At 42.8% G+C, this 20,520-nt stretch overlaps 1 protein-coding gene across 7 annotated transcripts in view; it reads left to right on the top strand.

Moving 5' to 3' along the window:
- Nucleotides 1-20,520, top strand: part of MITF (melanocyte inducing transcription factor) — a 231,013-nt gene that overhangs the window by 126,722 nt on the left and 83,771 nt on the right. For 4 of the 7 annotated variants that reach the window (XM_084840416.1, XM_084840418.1, XM_084840421.1 and 1 more), the window contains exon 2: nucleotides 10,600-10,846. In XM_084840416.1, coding sequence (XP_084696542.1) covers nucleotides 10,600-10,846 — 247 coding nt within the window. Of the gene's footprint in view, nucleotides 1-8,489; nucleotides 8,635-10,599; nucleotides 10,847-20,520 lie in introns of those variants that run through there. The other 3 variants (XM_084840417.1, XM_084840420.1, XM_084840422.1) reach the window with 2 other exon arrangements.

Raw genomic sequence — 20,520 nt, 5'->3', positions numbered from 1 at the left:
AGGTGTTTTATTTTTTCAAATGTTACTACTTTAAATCATGCCAGCTAGTAGGACTTCTGAATTCAGTGTCAGTACAGCCTGCAATCAATTATTAAGTTTAGGAATAAAGTACAAACAAGAGAAGGAGAAAAACACTATTGGATATGTTGCTGTGCACATAATCATTGACTGAATTAAATCAGTTTTCTTTTGTATTAGCTTGTAATCTCCTTTTCTTATTATGTTTTATAGGATATCCTGTGGTTTGTCCAACAGCACACACTGGTGTTGACACGTGATATATTCACATGTCAATACTCACATGTAACCCATGAGGTTAACTAGACCAAGAATGACTGGCAAATAATGATTCTAATATAATGAATTTCAACAATAGTTGAAATGTTCATTTCTGGCTCCACAAATGATGGAGAGATGCAACTGTGTTGCTTCATATATGAAGAGTTATGCTTTCATTTCAAAGAAAGCTATCAAGCTGTGAGGTGATAGTTAATGCATGGAGGCTTACTGCAATTCAAAAACTGGTTATTCATGAAGAATCCTTCTAATTTTAGTGGGGATATTGGGAAGTAAGGAAGCTGTAAACTGCAGCCTATGGGCTCGATCAAGAGGAAACATGAGTGTGTTTAAGAATAAACTCTGACACAACTATTTTCACATTGGGAGTGTGCGTGTAACGATATAGTTGGAAAGCAAAATCCATTTGGATTTGTCAGGAATGTTATGTGAATAGAGCATTTTTTAGAACAGGTAAAACTAACTAAATACTCCTTCATTGGTTTCAGTTGAGAGCTCTGCACCTTCACATTTCCACTTGACTTAACTCTTGAAACCTCCCTTTTTGTCTTCCTTCCACCTCCATGGAAAAGACAGCGACTAACTACTTAGGTAGATTTTATCAAATGATGTTCGATAGGTTGCTTACCTTAAAAAAAAAACCCATTCTGTTGAAGACACCAGGCTGCTGTTTACTTGGTAGTAGGGATAGATGGAACACTTACCTTCCGCTCCGGTCTGTTTCTGCTGGGGGGGAGAGGCACTCCGTCCCTCCCCCTGGAATCCTTGATGGGGGGGAGGCGATCCGGTCCTCCCCCCTGGAATCCTGCCTGGCCGGCTCCGCTCTGCGGGCAAGCAGCGGAGCCACCAGCCAGCTCCAGCCACCCGCAGCCAGACATCCGGCCACTGGGCAGCCCTGCAGGGACGCAAATGGCGGCTGTCGTAGCCGCCGCCATTTGCGTCCCTGTAGTTAGCCATGATAGGCTACGTAAATATTTACGTAGCCTATCACGGCAGGGGAAAAAACCCCCAGCGTACACAAATGGCGGTAGCTGCCGCCATTTGCGTATGCTGGGTTTTTTTCCTGCTGCCGTGATAGGCTACATAAATACTTATGTAGCCTATCACGGCCTCCGCAGGGACGCAAATGGCGTCCCTGCATTAGCCGTGATAAGGCTACGTAAGTATTTACGTAGCCTATCACATCTATGAAGAGGAAGCAAATGGCGGCTGCAGGACGGCCGCCATTTGCAAAGCAGCGTGGACGGGAGCAGGTAAGTGCTCCGTTTCGCGCACCTTTTGTGGGTTGGGGGCAGTGGGGACTTCGTCCTGTGCTCCTTTTGTGGGTTGGGGGGCGGGGGCTTCGTTCTGTGGTGGATTTTGGGGGGCCGAATGCACTGGCATTCGGCCTCACCGAGATCCGTCGCGGAATTCTCTGACATCCCTACTTGGTAGCAAAGAGAGCTTTTTCAGTTGTATCTTCCTAGGGCTTCTTCACATGGAGCTTTTATCCTGCTATTGAGATGGTTCTCTCACGGAAGTTTGCGGGCTCTTTAGATGACGCTGTGAACTTCCAGGGCGTCTTCTGACATTTCCTCCAGCCTATCCCGTGTTTTCCCCAAACGCAGAAATGTGGTATGTTTTCCAGCCCACGGAACAGGAGCGCCATGACCTCCCCGTGAAATTCTCCAATAGCGGAAGAACCCGCTGTGTCTGGTTGGCTCTGGGCTGCGCTCTCTCCGTGCCTGCCATGCAAATGCTTGAGGGACTGGAGGGAGAAGAGGGTAAAATGCCTCCCAGCAACGAAGGGAGACAGATCTGATCCCCCACCCCACCAAGCTCAGAATCAACGTACTCTGTTGATTCAGAGCACCCCATTAAGTTCATTGGGGCTTACTTCCAAGTAAGTGTGCCGAGGGTTGCAGACTTACAGCGTGATCTTCTGTCTACTCAGAAGTAAGTCCCATTAAGTTCAGTGGGGCTTACTTCCACGTAGTGTGGCAAGGGTTGCAGACTTACAGCCCAAACTTATGTTTGCTCAGAAGTAAGTCGTAGCTTTCCAGGGGGCTGTGAGGAAACAGTACAGCACAAGTTAAGAGATGAAAACAAGACCTGCCCCCTGCTCCTTTGTACACTTGCCAGGGAGGGAGGCGCTCCTTTGATTCCCTCCACCTTTAAAGTCACTAGAAGGGCTTCGGACACCCCTCCTGCTGCCCTCCTGCTGCGGAGGAGTGGAGGGTCCGGCCATCAGTCATGTTATAGGAACCAACGATCAGCCGTCTGTCCTGATTTTTCCGTACAGCCATGTAAAGGTATAGAGTGGAGGGAAGTGCTATGAGTGATGCCTGTATACAGGCCCCGTCTAAATCCCAGAAAGGATCTGGAATCAAAAGGATTGACAGTTTGTAGTGGGATAAAATACTCGGTGTGAAGAGAGCCTTAGTCTCTATTTGTGATGCAGCAGGAGAGCCATCACTTTCTTTGTGATTGAAGGCTCTATCCTCGATTTTTACATGTGGAGATAAAATACTGTTTTCAGTATGGATCTCAGCTGATGCTCCTTCATTAGATAAGATCCCACCAAATGCCGCATGTTTAGCCATGAACCAAGACTTCTTATATTTCTGTTGCTTTTTTGAAGAAATACTGGTAATAGTTTTGGGAACTCAAGTGGTAGCCTTAAGATTAGCTCTAGATTGCCTGGATATTGCAAAAGAAACCCAAACAAAATGAAAAGCAGAAGGGCACATGGCAGGCTAATCTTTTCATCCCTTCACATTCCAAACCCATCTAGCGCATTGGTACACTAGAGGTAACAATAGGCATCTCTACAGTGCATCAAGCTGAACAGATCTTAAGAGCAACACCATAGAAATAAATCTTCCTTATCGAACATTTTCAGCATTTGAATCAGAGCTAGGAATGTAATCCAGATCTGTTCTCGATTAGCTTTGTGTTTTATTTTTCAAAGTTAAAAACACTACAGCTTTTATTAGCTGGATGTTTACATGGATGTGTCCCAACTACGACAGGACTGTTTTCTTGTAACGGTTGTTCTCAGAGTATGTACCCATTTGGCTCAAATGCTGGAAGCTTCAAGAACTTCTAGATATTCTTTTTAATTTAGCAGTTGGTGCCAGAAGGGTACTTCTTTCTCTCTCTGTCCTCTTTACCACCCTAGAGGCTAGAATATTCAGCCCTAAAGTGGAAGTTGGGTGGAATGTGTAACTGCACAGTAGATAATTAAAGAAGAGAATTTAGGGCTCATTCAGGGCTAAATTTAGTGCCATGCACTGTTTTTTGCTTGATAACTGCAAAATCAAGTGATTGTGTGCGAGAGAGAGAGCGGGGGTGGGGGGAGGGAGAATATGAGCCATTAAAAATTCTTGAGGTGGAGAAGAAAGTCCAAGACGGTCCCCAAGCTCATAGTTAATCAGTGTTAAGTTTAAGGTGGCCATTTACACATCACTAAACAAAGAGGGCACGGAGTTGCAAATATTAGTGCATGCAAATGTTATGCCTATAGATGAAAATTTGGGAATAATTGCTATAATTTAATAGAAATACACCCTCTCATGATAGTGAGGAAGATAGTGTGTGCCTGCTTAGTTTGCTGTCTGTCCAGGTGCGATCTATTCTTGGGCATCTTCTAGGTTCCTGATCTCCTTTCTTGTGGTTCTTTGTCTTTTCACTGAACTTGAACATGGTCACCCTAGATAACTTTATTGTGTGAAAGATGGCTGACTTCTGCATATACAGTTTTGTAGCAAGCAATTTCATGGACTAAAGGAGGATGTCTCTCGGTCTATCTAAAAAAGGAGGATACAGAGCAGGTACAACGAAAAGGTGTTGTGGCTCAGGAAGTAGGAAGGTTCTGCTTTCAACCAAAGCAGCTGCATTTACCAGGGTAGCTTTGGCCAGAATGGTGCAATCAGCTCCTTTGAATTAAGTATTTGCAAGGTTGTTGGAATACGCAGAAATGGAGAGAAGGCATACATCCAACTCAAAATGAGTGTAAAGCTGGTCGTGTATGTGGAAGGCCCTGTATTGCTTACAGTGGTAGGCAACCTGATACCCTGAGATCAACCCCAGTGAGCAGCGTCAATGATCAGAGTTGTGGGAGTTGTAGTTATATCTGGAGTGCACCAGGTTCCGTACCCCAGACTTAGGAGATCTGCTGCTGCTAAGAAGAAAAAGGCTACGGTTGTGCCAATGCTTCTGGTGTTTGGTAGACATGGGAGGCCTAGATTAAAATGAACAAATAGGAAAGGTTAATTGGCCAGGGCTGGGGAACCATTTTTGAAAACACATTTAAATTAAGAGTAATTAAAACTAAGGCCTTTTTGAGAAACAGATTATATCTAAATAGCTAGTTCATTCAGCAGTGCAATGCAATAGTTCTTAAGATTCATAAGTGATTTTGGGGAGCCGTTATCAATTTAGCCAGTAGCAGGTGCTGTGGATCAATGTGGAACTATGGTGTAAGGCTTTAATGTCTGTGTCAGAGGGGCTGATAGGAGAGACTTAAGCAATCTGCCTGTTCCCTTAGAAACCTGCTACTGCCATTACATTGTTCACCCTAATATTGGCAAAGGGTCTGATGCGTAATGTGGATGGCATTCTTATCATTGCTCTGTTAATTTCAAACTTCAAGGCTCACATTTTTTTGGCCAAGAGAGTTATGTTATGTGAGTGTGCAGTTTTCATTAGAACATGTGAATGAACCCCACTTTGTGTGAATCTGTCTTGCTTACCAAAGAAGGCCTGGGTTGAACCAGGAATGTTTTAGCCCCAAACTATTTTTTTGTTGTGGATGGGTGGAGAAGAACTGGAGGGAATGTTGGCGTCCGCTGGAAAATGGAATGGGAACAGAATGTCTCTCAACTTGGGAGTTCACACCTAATGAATGCTCTTATGGGTGCTCAGTAACAGAATACTCAACATTATGTGCATGAATAAAAGCAACATTATGCTTGACTCAGATTCTTTCTGTGCTAAATCTGTTTCTGGCATTTCTCTTACTATTCAAGATGAGCAGAACATTTTATAATCGGCTTAGTAGCTCCCCCGTGTCCGCTTACTCTTCAGATCTGTGATTTTGATGAGGGTGTGTGCATGCTTGTATGGAGGCATGTGCAATGGGCAAACAGACATGCACACTTATGTCTTAAATAGGCACACAATGTGAGAGATTCTTTGTATACACATGAGATGTTAAAATGCATGCAACCTGCAGCCAAGATGCAAGGTACTCCGAGTCCTTGTACCTCTCCGCCTTGCAACCTGACGCCACTGGTTTAGCATATGTCTCTCTGTTCATTTATCTAGTACCTTTTAAAGCCAGTCTAGTCCCAGAGGCTTCAGGCAGGTGAAAGTACTGTGAAAATACACTGAATAGGGAGGTTAACAACAGCAAAGCAGATCAAACTGTAAGTGTTAAAAAGCTGAGACCTCATCAGCACTGGCACCTGCTATTGAACACTAGCCTAAATAACAAGATCTCATAACATTTCTGGAAGATGCTTGAATTTTGAGTCTCCAAAGGGACTTCTGAACTTACATGGCAGCTATGAAGGATGCCTCGATGTGAGCATGATGCCTTAACTTGTGATGGTATTATTAATAGGACATCCTTATAGATCTGAAAGATCTCAGTGGGATGTAACAGAAAAAACCAGTTTCTTGAATATAGAAGTTCCAGATTTTATAGCTCAAAACCAGCACTTTGAAATCATGTCCAGAAACAAGTGTCAACCCTTGAGCACCCATGTAATATATAAGTTGACTTACTCTCCAAGAAGTAAGCCACTGTATTTTGTAGTAGCTAAGGGCAGCTCCACAACATGTGGCAAATAAGTTTCCTGTATGTACTCTGGTGCTAAACCAGACCTCTTTTGGGCAAACATGTAAAATATGGATGACGTACGCACATCTAAGGGCCTTAGCCCATTCATAGTTCCCGGAGTGTTTAAAGATGGGTGTATGTGCACGTACCTTGTCCACACTTCGTGTGTGCTGCAGCCCAGGAGACACTGGCATGCACACACCAGTTATAAATTGTGAAACTCTCCTAAGGCTTCGAAGCACACAGTGAGGCCCTAATAGTTTTTGGTGCCATTCCCCACCCCCCACCCCAGCCAAACAGTTACTTCACTGAGCTTTCTCTCTCTCCTGCATGAGCCAATATAACTGTTCAGCTGTACCAGTCCAGTATCAGGGTCAAATGTACTCCAAGAAAGCCGTGCAAATAAAATTCCTGGTGGAAATTATTTCTTCATGGCACCATTTACAAGTTAAAGAAAAAACTTATGTCTTTACTGAGACCTTCCCTTTTCCAGTGAAAGAGCATAATTGCACATAAGTGATTGGGGCCAATAATACTCCGGAAAGTACAAAATCTTACACAAATTGACCACACTTTTCAAAAATTCTAAAACCTTTAGTGCCATTAACATACATATTAATTATAACATAATTATAATAGCTGTAGAAGTATAAAAGTGCAATAATCATGAGTAGTCACCAGTAGTAACAGCACAAGTCTTAAAGACCTTGCAACCATGGTGCACGCCATCTCAACAACCTATGCGCAATCGCCACATTTCCCAAGTGCATGAGTAGGAAGGCCAAAATGGCTTCATGAAGAACATCACTGCTCTGATTTTTCTGTCATTTCATCAACTGCAGAGATGCCCCCTGCCCCTTCTCTTGCTGTCCGCTGTGGCAGGCCCTACCAGTTCTGAGGTTGCCTCTCTTGGTGTCCCTGGCAAGCTATCTGTGTCCCCAGGCTCAGCCAAAGGTTTGATCAACTGTAGACCCAGGTCTACAAGGAATTTTTAGGGATGTTCACACCACTGTTGGTTGTCCAGCTTCCAAGCAACAAAGGCATTTAAACTGGCAATGCCCACTATATTTGAAACACGCACACACCTTTGCCCACCACTTCTTTATATTTACTGTAAGCTGCTCGGAGAACTATCTGTTATAGGGGAGCATACAAATCTAATGAATAAACAATAAATAATTCATTTGTAAGTGTATGTAGAAATGCATTTGGAAGTGACTGCCTAGTCAGAGGTGTCTATACCACCTTTATTCTTAAAATAATAATGAATGCGCTCAGGCTTTGATATGTTCTCTGAGGTTCCTGCATCTTTATGAATTGAAGAAAGGGGCATCCCTGGTCTTTGGCTCATAACTAACAAGTATCAAATCTTTTTGAAAGCCCCAAATGCTGGATTTGTGGGCAAGGAACACCAGGGAGGAATTTTGGTTTGTTCGCTTTTTTTTTTAAAGAGCTTTATTAATTGTATAAATATAAAACAATACAGAAAAAAGAGTGAGTGTATCATTAAACAAAGAGCAACAAAATTCACAGGGAGTCAGATGTCAAAGTATCAGTAGATTCAATTAGAGAATTTCATCAGGGTCATTTAGTCCTTGGATATCATTTGAGTCTATCTTTCTACAGCTTTCCATGAGTCATCAGTAGATGTCTCTGGTCCTCTTGTATGTTAATAAAATCAATAAACTGGAACCATGTTTTTCATTTTTTTCAATATCCCATCCATAGTCACATTTTTCCAAGTGAATTCCCTGACTAGTGGGAAGCTGCTGAAAAAGTTATAGTTCATCTGGAACCCTGTAAATGTAGTATTGGTTTATCAGCTGGGTATATTTCAAACTTCTGGCTCTTTCTGTAGGTAATACAAAAATCAATGTCATGATGATGATAATATTTTTACACAGTATCTACAGGCTTTGCAAAAGTACTTCAACATACCATATACCAGCAGTCTCCCACTTCTGAATTTATTAAAGACATATAAATGCAGATTTTTGAAAGGTATTTATTTATTGCATTTATATCCCGTCTTTTTTCCTCTTGCAAGGAACCCAAGGTGGCGTACATTCTCCTCCTCTCCATTTTATCCTCACAACAACAATCCTGTGAGGTAGGTTGGGCTGAGAGTCTGTGACTGGCCCAAAGTCACTCAGTGAGCTTCCATGGCCAAGTGGGGACTAGAACCCACATCTCCCGGCTCCCAGTCCAACAGTCCAACACTCTGACCGCTACACCACGCTGGCTGTCTAACAATGAAGTTGTTTGAGGGAGATCTCTAAACTGTTTCACACTGCTGAATGTGTTAAAGTGAAATTATGGCAAATGGCTAGATGCTGTTGCTGGGTTCCTTTCTCAAAGATTTCTCTAAAATTAAACTGCTCATTTCTCTTTCTCCCGTCCAGCCTCCCCGCCCTGGCCCTCACCTTGCCGGACATAAGAAAGATGGTATTGGTTGCAAGATTTATACAACACATACTATTCACTTGGTGAAAATCAATAGCTGTTTCACTAAGGTACTAACTTTCTCACTAAAAAGTTAGGTAGTTGCTGTGATGCATTGTGTGAACGTGAGAATGCTTCACTCTTAATTTAAAGTATTCCTTTGTCTCCATGAGTATCACAGTCAGTGACTTCTCTTGAGCAGCTAATTAGTGCGATTATTCCACAGCTGCATTAGTTTCTCCACAAAGGTTTTTCTTTTATTTTATCAAAAGGATCAGTCTCCCTGGGAATGTTTCAACTTGACAGGCCTGAAATAGCAAGACGGTCATCATTCTTTACCCCAACACCCACCTCATGTATGTGTGTGTGTGTGTGTGTGTGTGTGTGTCTGGGGGGGGGGGTTGCGGGAAGAAAATAGTGGTCTGAAACATCTAGGTTTGATCCCTTTTTCTGCGTGTCTTATTAAGGTGAATACTCACCTTTCAAACTGTGGATTATTGACACAAGGAATGAAATACCCTTTAGATGCAGGTAACATGTAGCTCTGGTCATGATGAGAAAATACAAGATTTCTGCTGAATCTGTTGTTTTTAGTATGAGAGTCTAACAATTTGTCCATATTTATGAGATTCCCTAGGAACAGTAGCATTTTGAAGTTAGTAAACCCTATCGCATGAGAGCTTACTGTGTGTTTATTGGTAAGATCTATTAGGATAGATAGAATCTACATTTTAGACTTATGCTACAGCCATCTTTAATGTTATCTATCTTTGTTGAGAAATTTGTACAAGTGCTTACCTGATTGAAAGGGAAGCTTAGGCTAAAAGATTTTTTTATACTGTGCACCTTTATCCTAACACTGAAAGCTCTGTCATTTAATTTTTTTCTCTTACCCACTAATACATGTACCAACACCAACTTACTTTCAAGTACAGTGGGGAAAAGTCACACTACAAGTTCTCCCCTGCATGTAATTGGCAGTAAACTTCATCAATTACAGTATGTAATCAATATGTGTACTAGATTGATTCCATTTTATGCATCTTGATATAGCACGCTAGCATTGTAGTTTTAAACCAGTGCAAGGACATGAATGTTCTTATTTCACGAAGGACCTTTAGGTGCTTTTGGATGAAATAGTGATTGTTTAGCTTGACAATATTGTGATCATATAGTTCTAATATTGTTATAGGCCTTGGCAGAATCTGAAGATTAAGAATGTGCTGCAGGAAATTGGCCATGATCCAGAAATGCATGCACCTATCTGTACGTGCATTTCTGGGTGATGCACAACCATGATCCAGAAAAATTGTCCATTGTCCAGAGAATAGCTCTTCTTGCAAAGTTTATAAAAGCATTCTTCACATTTGGCATTGTATCAGCTGAAAGGAAGGCTGCCTGCTTGTTTTTCTTCTCTGAAAGTGTTACATCAGCCCATCAAATGGCTTTTTAAACTCAGGTGTGGGGGCTGTGGATTGAGGTCACCTCCTGCATGTCTATCTAAATAATATGTGATATGAATCAAAGTAATGGGTTCACAAGAGTAATGTGGGCCATAATTCCGTTTCCTGGGAGTAAGTTCCATTGGACTTAATTGGACTTACTTTTGAGTAGAATTGTATAAAATTGCGTTGTTAATTTGATTGTTTGAATATGATCAGCTCCATTATCAGATGTTTTGCCAAAGAAGTAGAAAAAGGCGTCTTGTTTGAAGGCAGAGAAAAACCAAATACACTTTCGGTATCTTTCTCTAAAGTGGCATAAAAAAGCTTGAACACTAACGAGTATTAGCAATAGCATTACTATTTAACTAACTTTGTTGCGTTAATAGATATCAAAGGTAAGAGCCAGTGACAGGTCAAATTCTGATCTCAGTCTGTACCATTGCCAACAACTTTTTTATATTTGCAAAAGATACCCCGAGATACCCCCCCTTCCCCCAGCACACAAACTCTTCTCCCCTCACCATGTAACTCTTCAAACTTCAACGAATGTAATTGATGAGTGATGGAGTTATCTTCTGATGTTTTCCACAGCAGTTCTGAGCACCCCGGAGCTTCCAAGCCTCCGCTAAGCTCCTCCAGTATGACATCACGGATTTTGCTACGCCAGCAGCTCATGCGTGAGCAGATGCAGGAGCAAGAGCGGCGAGAGCAGCAACAGAAACAGCAAGCAGCTCAGTTCATGCAACAGAGAGTGGCAGTGAGTCAGACACCAGCCATCAACGTCAGCCTCCCAACAAGCCTTCCTCCTGCTACTCAGGTACCAATGGAAGTCCTTAAGGTATGTGAAGTTTCCAACAGGAATTCTGTTAGAGGGTGGTGGTGGTTGTTTTTAATTAGCACAAGCATTTAAAAGTGTTTGATGTAACAATCACCAACTTAGTTATGCCATAAATTCTGTCATTCCCTCCTCCCCACCTCCCCGTACACACTTTGCATCTGCTGTGCCTTTTCCAGGAGAGGCTCACTTACCTGGGCCAGGAATGGACCTGCAGGGTTTTTTTTTTCAATATTTAGGAAGAAGCAATATTATTAGTTTGTACAGTGGACATGAAACATGTGCAGAGTTTGAAACCTACCCCCATATTTCACAGAATTTTAAAAAATAAACACTTACCAAAATTATTGTATTTTCAGATTCTCTGATTTTCGTGGCAGCAAATAGATTTCATATATATTGGTGAATAGGTTTGTTCAAAAACTAAGGAAAGATCCCACACAAAGGATTGTTTCAGAAAGCCTTAATCTGGAATACGGTCTTTTGCTGTTAGCCATTAGTAATCCTTTTTTGCTCAAATGACTTCATTTCTTTTTGTAGCTTTTGTATTCCTTGCTAGTTCAGCTTCCTAATTACTGGGTGAAACTGTATCTGTAACAGACAGAAATGCAGACTTCTTCACTTCACAAGGAACAGTTACAGCAGAGTATCAGAATTATTTTTTAAGTGACACTAAAAGTTTGAAAATAACGGCTGTAATTCTGAAGTTCAAAGAGAAAGCGAACTTTGCAATCAGTTTTATCCCCCTGCTGTTGCACCTGCAACATATATAAATCGTATTTTCCCCCTTAATTGATTTGGAAAGTTAGTAGTAATCTTCAGCCAGTCTGAGTGTGTGTTCATGTATGTCGCAATATGGTGAATTTGGGATTTTAAAAAATAAATCTTAGTCCACAGACTTAAAAGACCATAGAACTTAAACTATGATGTTTGTAAATATTGTTACTAATGATGGCTGTGGTGTTGGTGTTGGATATGTCAAGTACTTAAGAAAGCTGGGGCGTAGCTGAATTTGCAGGAGCTGGCCCACATGTCTTGGCAGACTTGGGTCTTAGAAAATGGCTGGGCAGGATCATATACTAGGAACACAAGATGAGCAGATTCAGATCAGGACACAAGGCAAGGCCCAGATGGGCCCAGGCCACATAGAGCAAACTTGAACAGGTATTACATCCAGTGCACAAGTCATGGAGGATAAGGCTGTCAATGCATCCTGGTCCTGGTGGCTCTGTGCTACCTCCAGTATCAGAGGCGGTTGCTGGGGAACACGAGCCGAAGGGCGCTGTTGTACTCATGTCCTGCTTGTGGCAAAGCTCTGCAGAACAACTATTCAGGATGGTGTCCATCAGAAAATGAAATCTCCCTGAGCTCACAATCCTTCAATATGGGCTGAAAAGTACTTTGGCATTAGGATGTCCCCCCCAAAGGGACACTTGTACACAGCCACAGTCTTGCTGTGGGTAGTACTTCCACTTGATCAAAATAGGGCCAACCTGCACACAAAGGCCATCGGAGGGGTGTGCCTTTCTTTTGCTACAGTGCTGCAGGATCTTTTGAGCACATGTGGAACCATGTCTTCATGCAGCACCTGGATTGTGCCCTTTTTGTTTTAAGCATTTGGGAGCGGGGTAGGTGGGTGGGGTGGGTTTGTGTCTCCCCCCCCCCCCCGTTAGTTGCATCCATGTCTAGCCTTGCCAGGGTTAGTCTTGTGTTCTCATTTAGATTTATTTATTCTAATGTATTGGTAGTATCTGATGGAAGGTGGTTTAGTTATCTTACTTTCAATCATAACAGTAAAATTGTGATCATGTGCAACGCTGACAAGATACAGAAGCTGGTACAGTTCTTCCATTGTGTTCATCTGCAAGATGACCATGGAAAGGTTGATTTTGCCCTTGTCTGTCTATCAGTTTTGGCCAGCATCTCAGAGCTACAAATGGGGGAAGTGCAACCACTATTACTATGTTCTATTTAAATGTTTGTCATCTACCATGCAACTTTACCATAATGTACTAGCCTGGCAGAAGGTGTGTTGCGCAATGTTCCATCTTGTCACTTGGTGGTCTTAAGTGCGTTTTCCTAGAATTTGTTTATTTTGTTTCTATCCTGTCCTTCTACTTCTTGTGCACCCCTCAGGGTGGCTAATAACAATTAAAACCACTTATAAAATACAATAATACTCCAATAAAAACAGAGGCAGGTGCCGCTGATAAAACTGAGGCATTGGATTAAAAATTATCTATCTGATAAAACAACATCCTACCTAAACAAATGTTTTTGCCATATGTACAGTGAAACATCATGAGAGAGGAGGACCAACTGAGATTCATGGGCAAAGAGTTCCACAATTTAGGCATGAGCAAGGAGAAGTCCCTTTCTCCCAGTCCCATCAGCCGAGCCGCCACCATGTCAGGACACAGAGAAGGGCCTCTCCACCAGATCTTAGGGTGTAAACAGAGTGGTATGGGGGTGGGGGTGGGGGAAGCAGCCTCCAAGGTACTTTGGGCCCAAGACTCCTCAAAGGTAGCCCCATATAGAGCACATTATAATAATCCAATCTTGATATAACTAAGGCATGCATCACCGTGGCCCGGTCTGACCTCGTCAGGAGGATACAGCTACCACCTGAGCATCCAAGTGCAAAGCTGAATCAAGAAGCACCACCAAACTGAGCCCAATTTTTCAAGGGGGTGAAAAGTTGAATGTCTGTACCAGAGTCCATCTCTTTCCTGACCAGAAGCACAGCTATCTTGTGTGGATTAAGTCTCACTTTATTGGCCCTTATCCAGCCCATTATTGCCTCCAGGCACTAATTCAGAATATCAACAGCTACCCTGGTAGTGAATGAAAAGGAGAAATAGATCTGCATGTCTTCTGCATATTGGTGACAATGCTCTCCATATTATTCACAGACAATCTTTCCCAGTGGTTCCATGTAGATGTTAGATAGCATAGGGAACAAGACTGAACCCTGATGGATAAGCCAATAGGCAAAAGGGGTTGAACAGGAGTCCCCCAATACCACCTTCTGAAACTGACTCCTGAGGAAGGACTAGAACTATTGTCAGATACCAGAAGGATACCGTGGTTGTTGTTATTGACTGCTGCTGAGAGGTCCAGCAGAACCAAAGGGATGAACTCCACTTGTTTGGCTCCTGGTTTCATCTACAAGGGTTGTCTGAGCCCTAAATCCAGGTCTGAAGCCAGATTGACCTGGGTCTAGATAACTTCTGGAGATGAAATGCCACCATGCTCTCAAGTACCTTGCCCAAAAAAGGTAAATTGGAAAATGGTTGGAAATTATCTAACATGGTAGAATCCAGAGGGGCTTCTTTATCCACTCCAAGGGTTGGTATAATTTCTCTCTCCTCCAAGGGTGCATTTCCCATGCTCTATACCAGGGGTAGGCAGTGTGATTTCCATGGGCACCAGTGTGTGCTGCCCTACCCTCCTACTTTTTATTTAAAAAACGAATAGCGGAGATCATTACAGACCAAAGAAAGCCTCCAGCCAATGCCATCCATTTCCCATGATGCTCAGAAGGAATTGTATCAAATATCCAGGTCTTTCCCAGAGACTGACTAGAATTTCAACAGAATTGCCTTTTGAGGTGGCAGGAAACACTGCCAGAGCTGTCTGGAACATATTTGGGTTCATTTCGTTCCAAGGGTGGACCTTTCTAATGGTTGCCACACTTGAGCAGAGGTTAGGAGTTCCTGTAAGCTTAAACCCCACCAGATACTTATCTGTCCATGACAAAGGGGCCACATACTGTCCCTCCATACCCAAATCACCACCCTCCTGTCCTGAACAAAAGACCAAGTCAGGAATATGCCCTCCTATGTGAGTAGGACGTGATATAGTTTGGGACAGTCGTCCCACAGTTCCCATCCAGGCAACAAAGTCTGGGAGCCATTCCCAATGGGGCAGCCTCCACATGCATTTTGAAGTTGCTCAGAACCACCAGTCTTGGCAGACTTTAAGACCATGTTCGTGGTGGCTCTGGCTAGCTCAGCCAGGGAAATTGTTGGGGTGTGAGACAGGCAGGACACTAACAGAATCCCCACTCAGGCCCAGCCACCTGTCCTCAAGAACAAGCACTCCGAGCTGGAAGTTTGCTGAATGGGGCTCCTGGTCAGAGTGAAGGAATTAGGGATGGACAAATCTGTCAACTTGGGTTTCACTCAGTTTCTCATTTTCCCAACCTTAAGTTTGTTTTCTCCTGTTCCTGCATCAGTTTGCGATTTAAAAATAAAAGTTGACCTGCATATTCATACACATTTTTGTGCACACTTCTCCTAATATACATTTTTGTACACACTTTTTCATAAAGTATGCATTTTTGTATGTTACTTTCACTACCATGCACATTTTTGGCACACTCTCCACTAATATACACATCTTAATATGCATTTTTTGATTGGAGAAGTGCATTGCAAAATTCAGAACAGTGTGAATGTCGAAGCATATCTTAAAATGTGAACTTACCTAATTTGCACTTCTGGAACCAATATGGGAACTGAAATGCAGATATACTTGGACATTGAAATGTGAACTGAATAAATTTCTCCCCCATCTCTAGATAGAAATACAACAGACTCAGCCTCCCCGCTTCCCCAAGTCTTGGGTGGTGCTGTGCTGGAAGATGGAGCTGGGACAGATTCATCCCACCTCTTTCATCCCACCAGGTCTCCATAATACATGCCAGGTCAGTTCCCACATGCAGGATCAAATCTTCGATGGCCATGCTTTTCCCATTTAGTGACATCTTGTCACTAAAGACATTCAGAAGCGCCACCTTCAGACCAGGAATGTTGCCACTAGAACTCCTAGGGCCTTGGAAGACATGAACTGGAAGGAATGGAGAATACCTGCTCATCCTCCTGCATTGGCCAGTCCACCTGCCTCCATCATTGCTCCCTTGTAATACCTGCACCTTGCCCACCCATAGATCTCTCCCCTTTAATAGCACATACTTCTCGCCAAGGCCCCCAAACCAAGAACAAAACAACACCCACAAAGTGACCCCAAAAAGATCTAAGAGCAGATCCAAGCCCAGTCTACCCTTTGTAATTGCTCAACAAGTGACATATCAATTTCTTATTCCTTCCTCCTCACTGAAGCCTCAGGAGCAGACCCTAAGAAAAACACACCCTAACAAACAGCCTTACTCTCCATTTACAGCTCCCCTCCACCACCCGCCCACCTCACAAAGAAGCCTAATGTTTTACCTGGATGGCTTTTTAGCAAATAAATAAGGCAACATATAAATGTTAATAAAATAAATACAATTTTCAGAAAAAGAGAGATGGAAATGGCTACCCCCTCCCCATACAACCCTTGACAATGTCTGTTCCTGCTCAGGTTTCTCTACCACCTAAGCCCACCTGAAGCCTAACACACAGAGTAGACAGAGGACCCCTCCAGACAACTTGAAGGGGTGACATCAAAGAGGCTGCTTTGGCGACCCTCCGCCACCAGCAAGTCTCTTTAAATAGCCTTCCCAACCCAGAAACAGCTGCAGCTGCAGCACAGTATTTTGCTCTCACAGGGCAGGATTACTTTATTAGACCTCATGATCCCTCTGGGGTCGTTGTTCTCTGGCTTGGTGCATCAAAAAGTCAGTGGTGGCTACAGAGGGTATCCACCTTGAAATCAGTACTACTGCTGCTGCCTACTTGCTTCAAGTTGTCTTGAGTGCATGTACTTTTTTGGGGTGTATTTTAGAAATTCAGTGTATGCATTGTCACATGTTTCAATTTATGCAATATAGTTTATATAATTCTATTATAGAATTGTATCTTAATTGTAAAAAGAAGGAGGAAAGGAAAAAAGAGTAAAGCACTTTCTTGTGTCATTGTTCTAGGACATTTGATGATAGAAAAGTAACTTGTATTTTAGAGAAATCTAAAGTAGAAAAATAATATAAGCAGCTTTTTAAAATGCTAGTTTTAACTTTTGCTGGGAGAGTTATCAACAACCTCAGATATGCAGATGATACCATCCTAATGGCAGAAAGCGAAGAAGATCTAAAGAGCCTCTTGTTGAGGGTGAAAGTGGAGAGTGCAAAAGCTGGTTTGAAACTCAACATGAAAAACACTAAAATCATAGCATCTGGCCCCATCACTTCCTGACATATAGAAGGGGAAGAAATGGAAGCTGTGACAGATTTTATTTTCTTGGGCTCCAAGATCACCGCAGACAGTGACTGTAGCCATGAACTTAAAAGACGCTTGCTCCTTGGGAGGAAAGCTGTGGCAAACCTAGACAGCATAGTAAGAAGCAGAGACATCACCTTGCCGACAAAGGTCCGTATAATCAAAGCTATGGTTTTCCCAGTAGCAACATATGGCTGTGAGAGCTGGACTATAAGGAAGGCTGAGCGCCGAAGAATTGATACTTTTGAACTGTGGTGCTGGAAAAGACTCTTAAGAGTTTTTTTCATTACATTCATGCTGTAATGAAAATCCTCAAAAATTGAATATTTGGGATCATAGGCTTGAATCCAGAGAAGTGAGCACAGTGCCCTGTGTATACAGAGTGGCATTCCTCTGCTGCTATTCTTGAAGTTTAAAGAACCATCTGGAATAGCATGAAAAGCAGCATGGAGGGCTGCAACCAGATAGCATTGGAACCAACCATATGTTGTTCATGGATCTTCAGGTAATATTAGTATGGAGATGGATGGAGGCTAGAAGAAATGCTGTTATGTACCATTCAGGTATGACCTAAATCATATCCCTTATGAATATACAGTGGAGGTGAGGAATAGATTTCAGGGATTAGACCTGATAGACAGAGCACCTGAGGAACTATGGACGGAGGTCTGTAACATTGTTCAGGAGGCAGCAACTCAATCCATCCCAAAGGAAAAGAAATGCAAGAAAGCAAAGTCTGATGAGGCTTTACAAGTAGCTGAGGAAAGAAGGGAAGCGAAAAGCAAGGGAGAAAGGGGAAGATATATCCAACTGAATGCAGAGTTCCAGAGAATATCAAGGAGAGACAAGAAGGCCTTCTTAAATGAACAATGCAAAGAAATTGAGGAAAACAACAGAATGGGAAAGACTAGAGATCTTTTCAAGAAAATCGGAGATCTCAAGGGAACGTTTTGTGCAAAGACGGGCATGATAAAGGACAAAGAAGGCAGGGACCTAACAGAAGCAGATGAGACGAAGAAGAGGTGGAAAGAATACACAGAAGAACTATACAGGAAAGATCTGAATGTCCCTGATAGCCATGAGAGTGCGGTCACTGAACTTGAGCCGGACATCCTCGAGAGTGAAGTCAAGTGGGCCTTAGGAAGCATTAGTAACAACAAAGCTAGCGGAGATGACAGTATTCCAGCTGAGCTATTTAAAATCCTAAAAGATGATGCTGTTAAAGTGCTGCACTCAATATACCAACAAATTTGGAACACTCAACAGTGGCCACAAGACTGGAAAAGGTCAGTTTACATTCCAATTCCAAAGAAGGGCAATGCCAAAGAGTGTTCAAACTACTGCACAATTGTGCTCGTTTCACATGCCAGCAAGGTGATGCTCAAAATCCTACAAGCTAGGCTTCAGCAGTATGTGAACCGAGAACTACCGGAAGTACAAGCGGGGTTTCGAAGAGGCAGAGGAACTAGAGATCAAATCGCCAACATTCGCTGCATCATGGAGAAAGCAAGAGAATTCCAAAAAAAGTCTATTTCTGCTTCATTGACTATGCTAAAGCCTTTGATTGTGTGGATCACAACAAACTGTGGCAAATTCTTAAAGAGATGGGAGTACCAGACCACCTTACCTGTCTCCTGAGAAACCTGTATGAGGGTCAAGAAGCAACACTAAGACCTGGACATGGAACAACCGATTGGTTCAAAATTGGGAAAGGAGTATGACAAGGCTGTACCTGCTTATTTAATTTATATGCAGAGTACATCATGAGAAACGCCGGGTTGGATGAATCATAGGTCGGAATTAAGATTGCCAGGAGAATTATCAACCACCTCCGATATGCAGACGATACCACCCTAATGGCAGAAAGCGAAGAGGATCTAAAGAGCCTCTTGTTGAGGGTGAAGGAGGAGAGTGCAAAAGCTGGTTTGAAACTCAACATTAAAAAAACTAAGATCGTGGCCTCTGTCCCCATCACTTCCTGGCATATAGAAGGGGAAGAAATGGAAGCAGTGACAGATTTTATTTTCTTGGGCTCCAAGATCACCGCAGACGGTGACTGTAGCCATGAAATTAAAAGACGCTTGCTCCTTGGGAGGAAAGCTATGGCAAACCTAGACAGCATAGTAAGAAGCAGAGACATCACCTTGCCGACAAAGGTCTGCCTAATCAAAGCTATGGTTTTCCCAGTAGTAATATATGGCTGTGAGAGCTGGACTATAAGGAAGGCTGAGCGCCGAAGAATTGATGCTTTTGAACTGTGGTGCTGGAGAAGACTTACGAGTCCCCTGGACTGCAAGGAGGTCAAATGAGTCAATCCCAAAGGAAATCAACCCTGAGTGCTCATTGGAAGAACAGATACTGAAGCTGAAGCTCCAATATTTTGGTCACCTAATGCGAAGAGAAAACTCCCTGGAAAAGACCCTGATGCTGGGAAATATTGAAGGCAAAAGGAGAAGGGGACGGCAGAGGATGAGATGGCTAGATAGCATCACCGATGCAATGAATATGAACTTGAGCACACTCTGGGAGAGTGTGGAGGACAGGAAGGCCTGGCATGCTATGGTCCATGGGGTCACGAAGAGTCGGACATGACTTAATGACTGAACAACAAAGTGGCATCTAGATCTGGGCTGTATGGTGTGATGCTGCCATGTTTCTGTAGATTAGGCGCTGGCAGAATGTGGACTACTTAGTCGTTTAGTCTCAGGGATTCTTGCAAAGAATGTTGGATTGGTTGCACCTTGGTCTCATCCAGGAAGTCACTTCTTAACTTCAGAATTATTGAGTACAGATTAGTTATGTCTTCACTTGTAAGAGATTCAGAGAATCAAAGTTGGAAGGGGCCTCAAATGTCACATAGTCTAACCAGTGTGTTCACTCTTGATTTGTAAATTTAAAGCACCCAGTAGACCATAGGGAATCTAGTTAAAACAAGCAGATACTGCAAGACTGTCCAGCACAACATTTCTCCAAGGCCGCCTCTGAATTGGGGCTTGGATCTTGGCAAAGTTGCAAACTCATATTTTCCATGGAGAGCATTCTCCAAAGTATGTAAGGAGGGAAGGAGGCCCCCACCTCTGACTCCTGTGGCAGAATGCCATCCGGTTTTATCACTGGTATATTTTTTTAATGACTGTTCTGTTTCAAAAGACAGAAGATTAGCAGAGGGATTTGTGAGTTGCCTTGCATCTCATCAGGAAGCAAATTAATGTCTCTATCAACTTTGAGACTGTTTGGTAGGTAAAACCAGGCGTTATCCCAGTTACAGAGGTGTTACATCATGCCAGGAAGTTAAGCATGTGGACTGTAGAGCCCTCCCCTCTTAAAAAAAAAAAAAGATATGCGAGGATTATGAAAGGTATGTTAATGAGCCTATGTTATGCCAGCTAGAGTATTTATAGAGAATGCTGTTGTACAACTAGCAAGACTGTGCCAAGACCAGCCTGTGTGTGTTCAACAGCCTGTGTGAACAACACACACAGGCAAACCCTTTTATTGTGCACTTATTTTTCACTCCAG

Source organism: Heloderma suspectum, chromosome 2, assembly GCF_057233095.1.
Source record: "Heloderma suspectum isolate Gila_16-S chromosome 2, 16-S_ref, whole genome shotgun sequence".
Classification (NCBI taxonomy): Eukaryota; Metazoa; Chordata; class Lepidosauria; order Squamata; family Helodermatidae; genus Heloderma; species Heloderma suspectum.
This window is presented reverse-complemented; position numbering and strand designations above follow the sequence as displayed.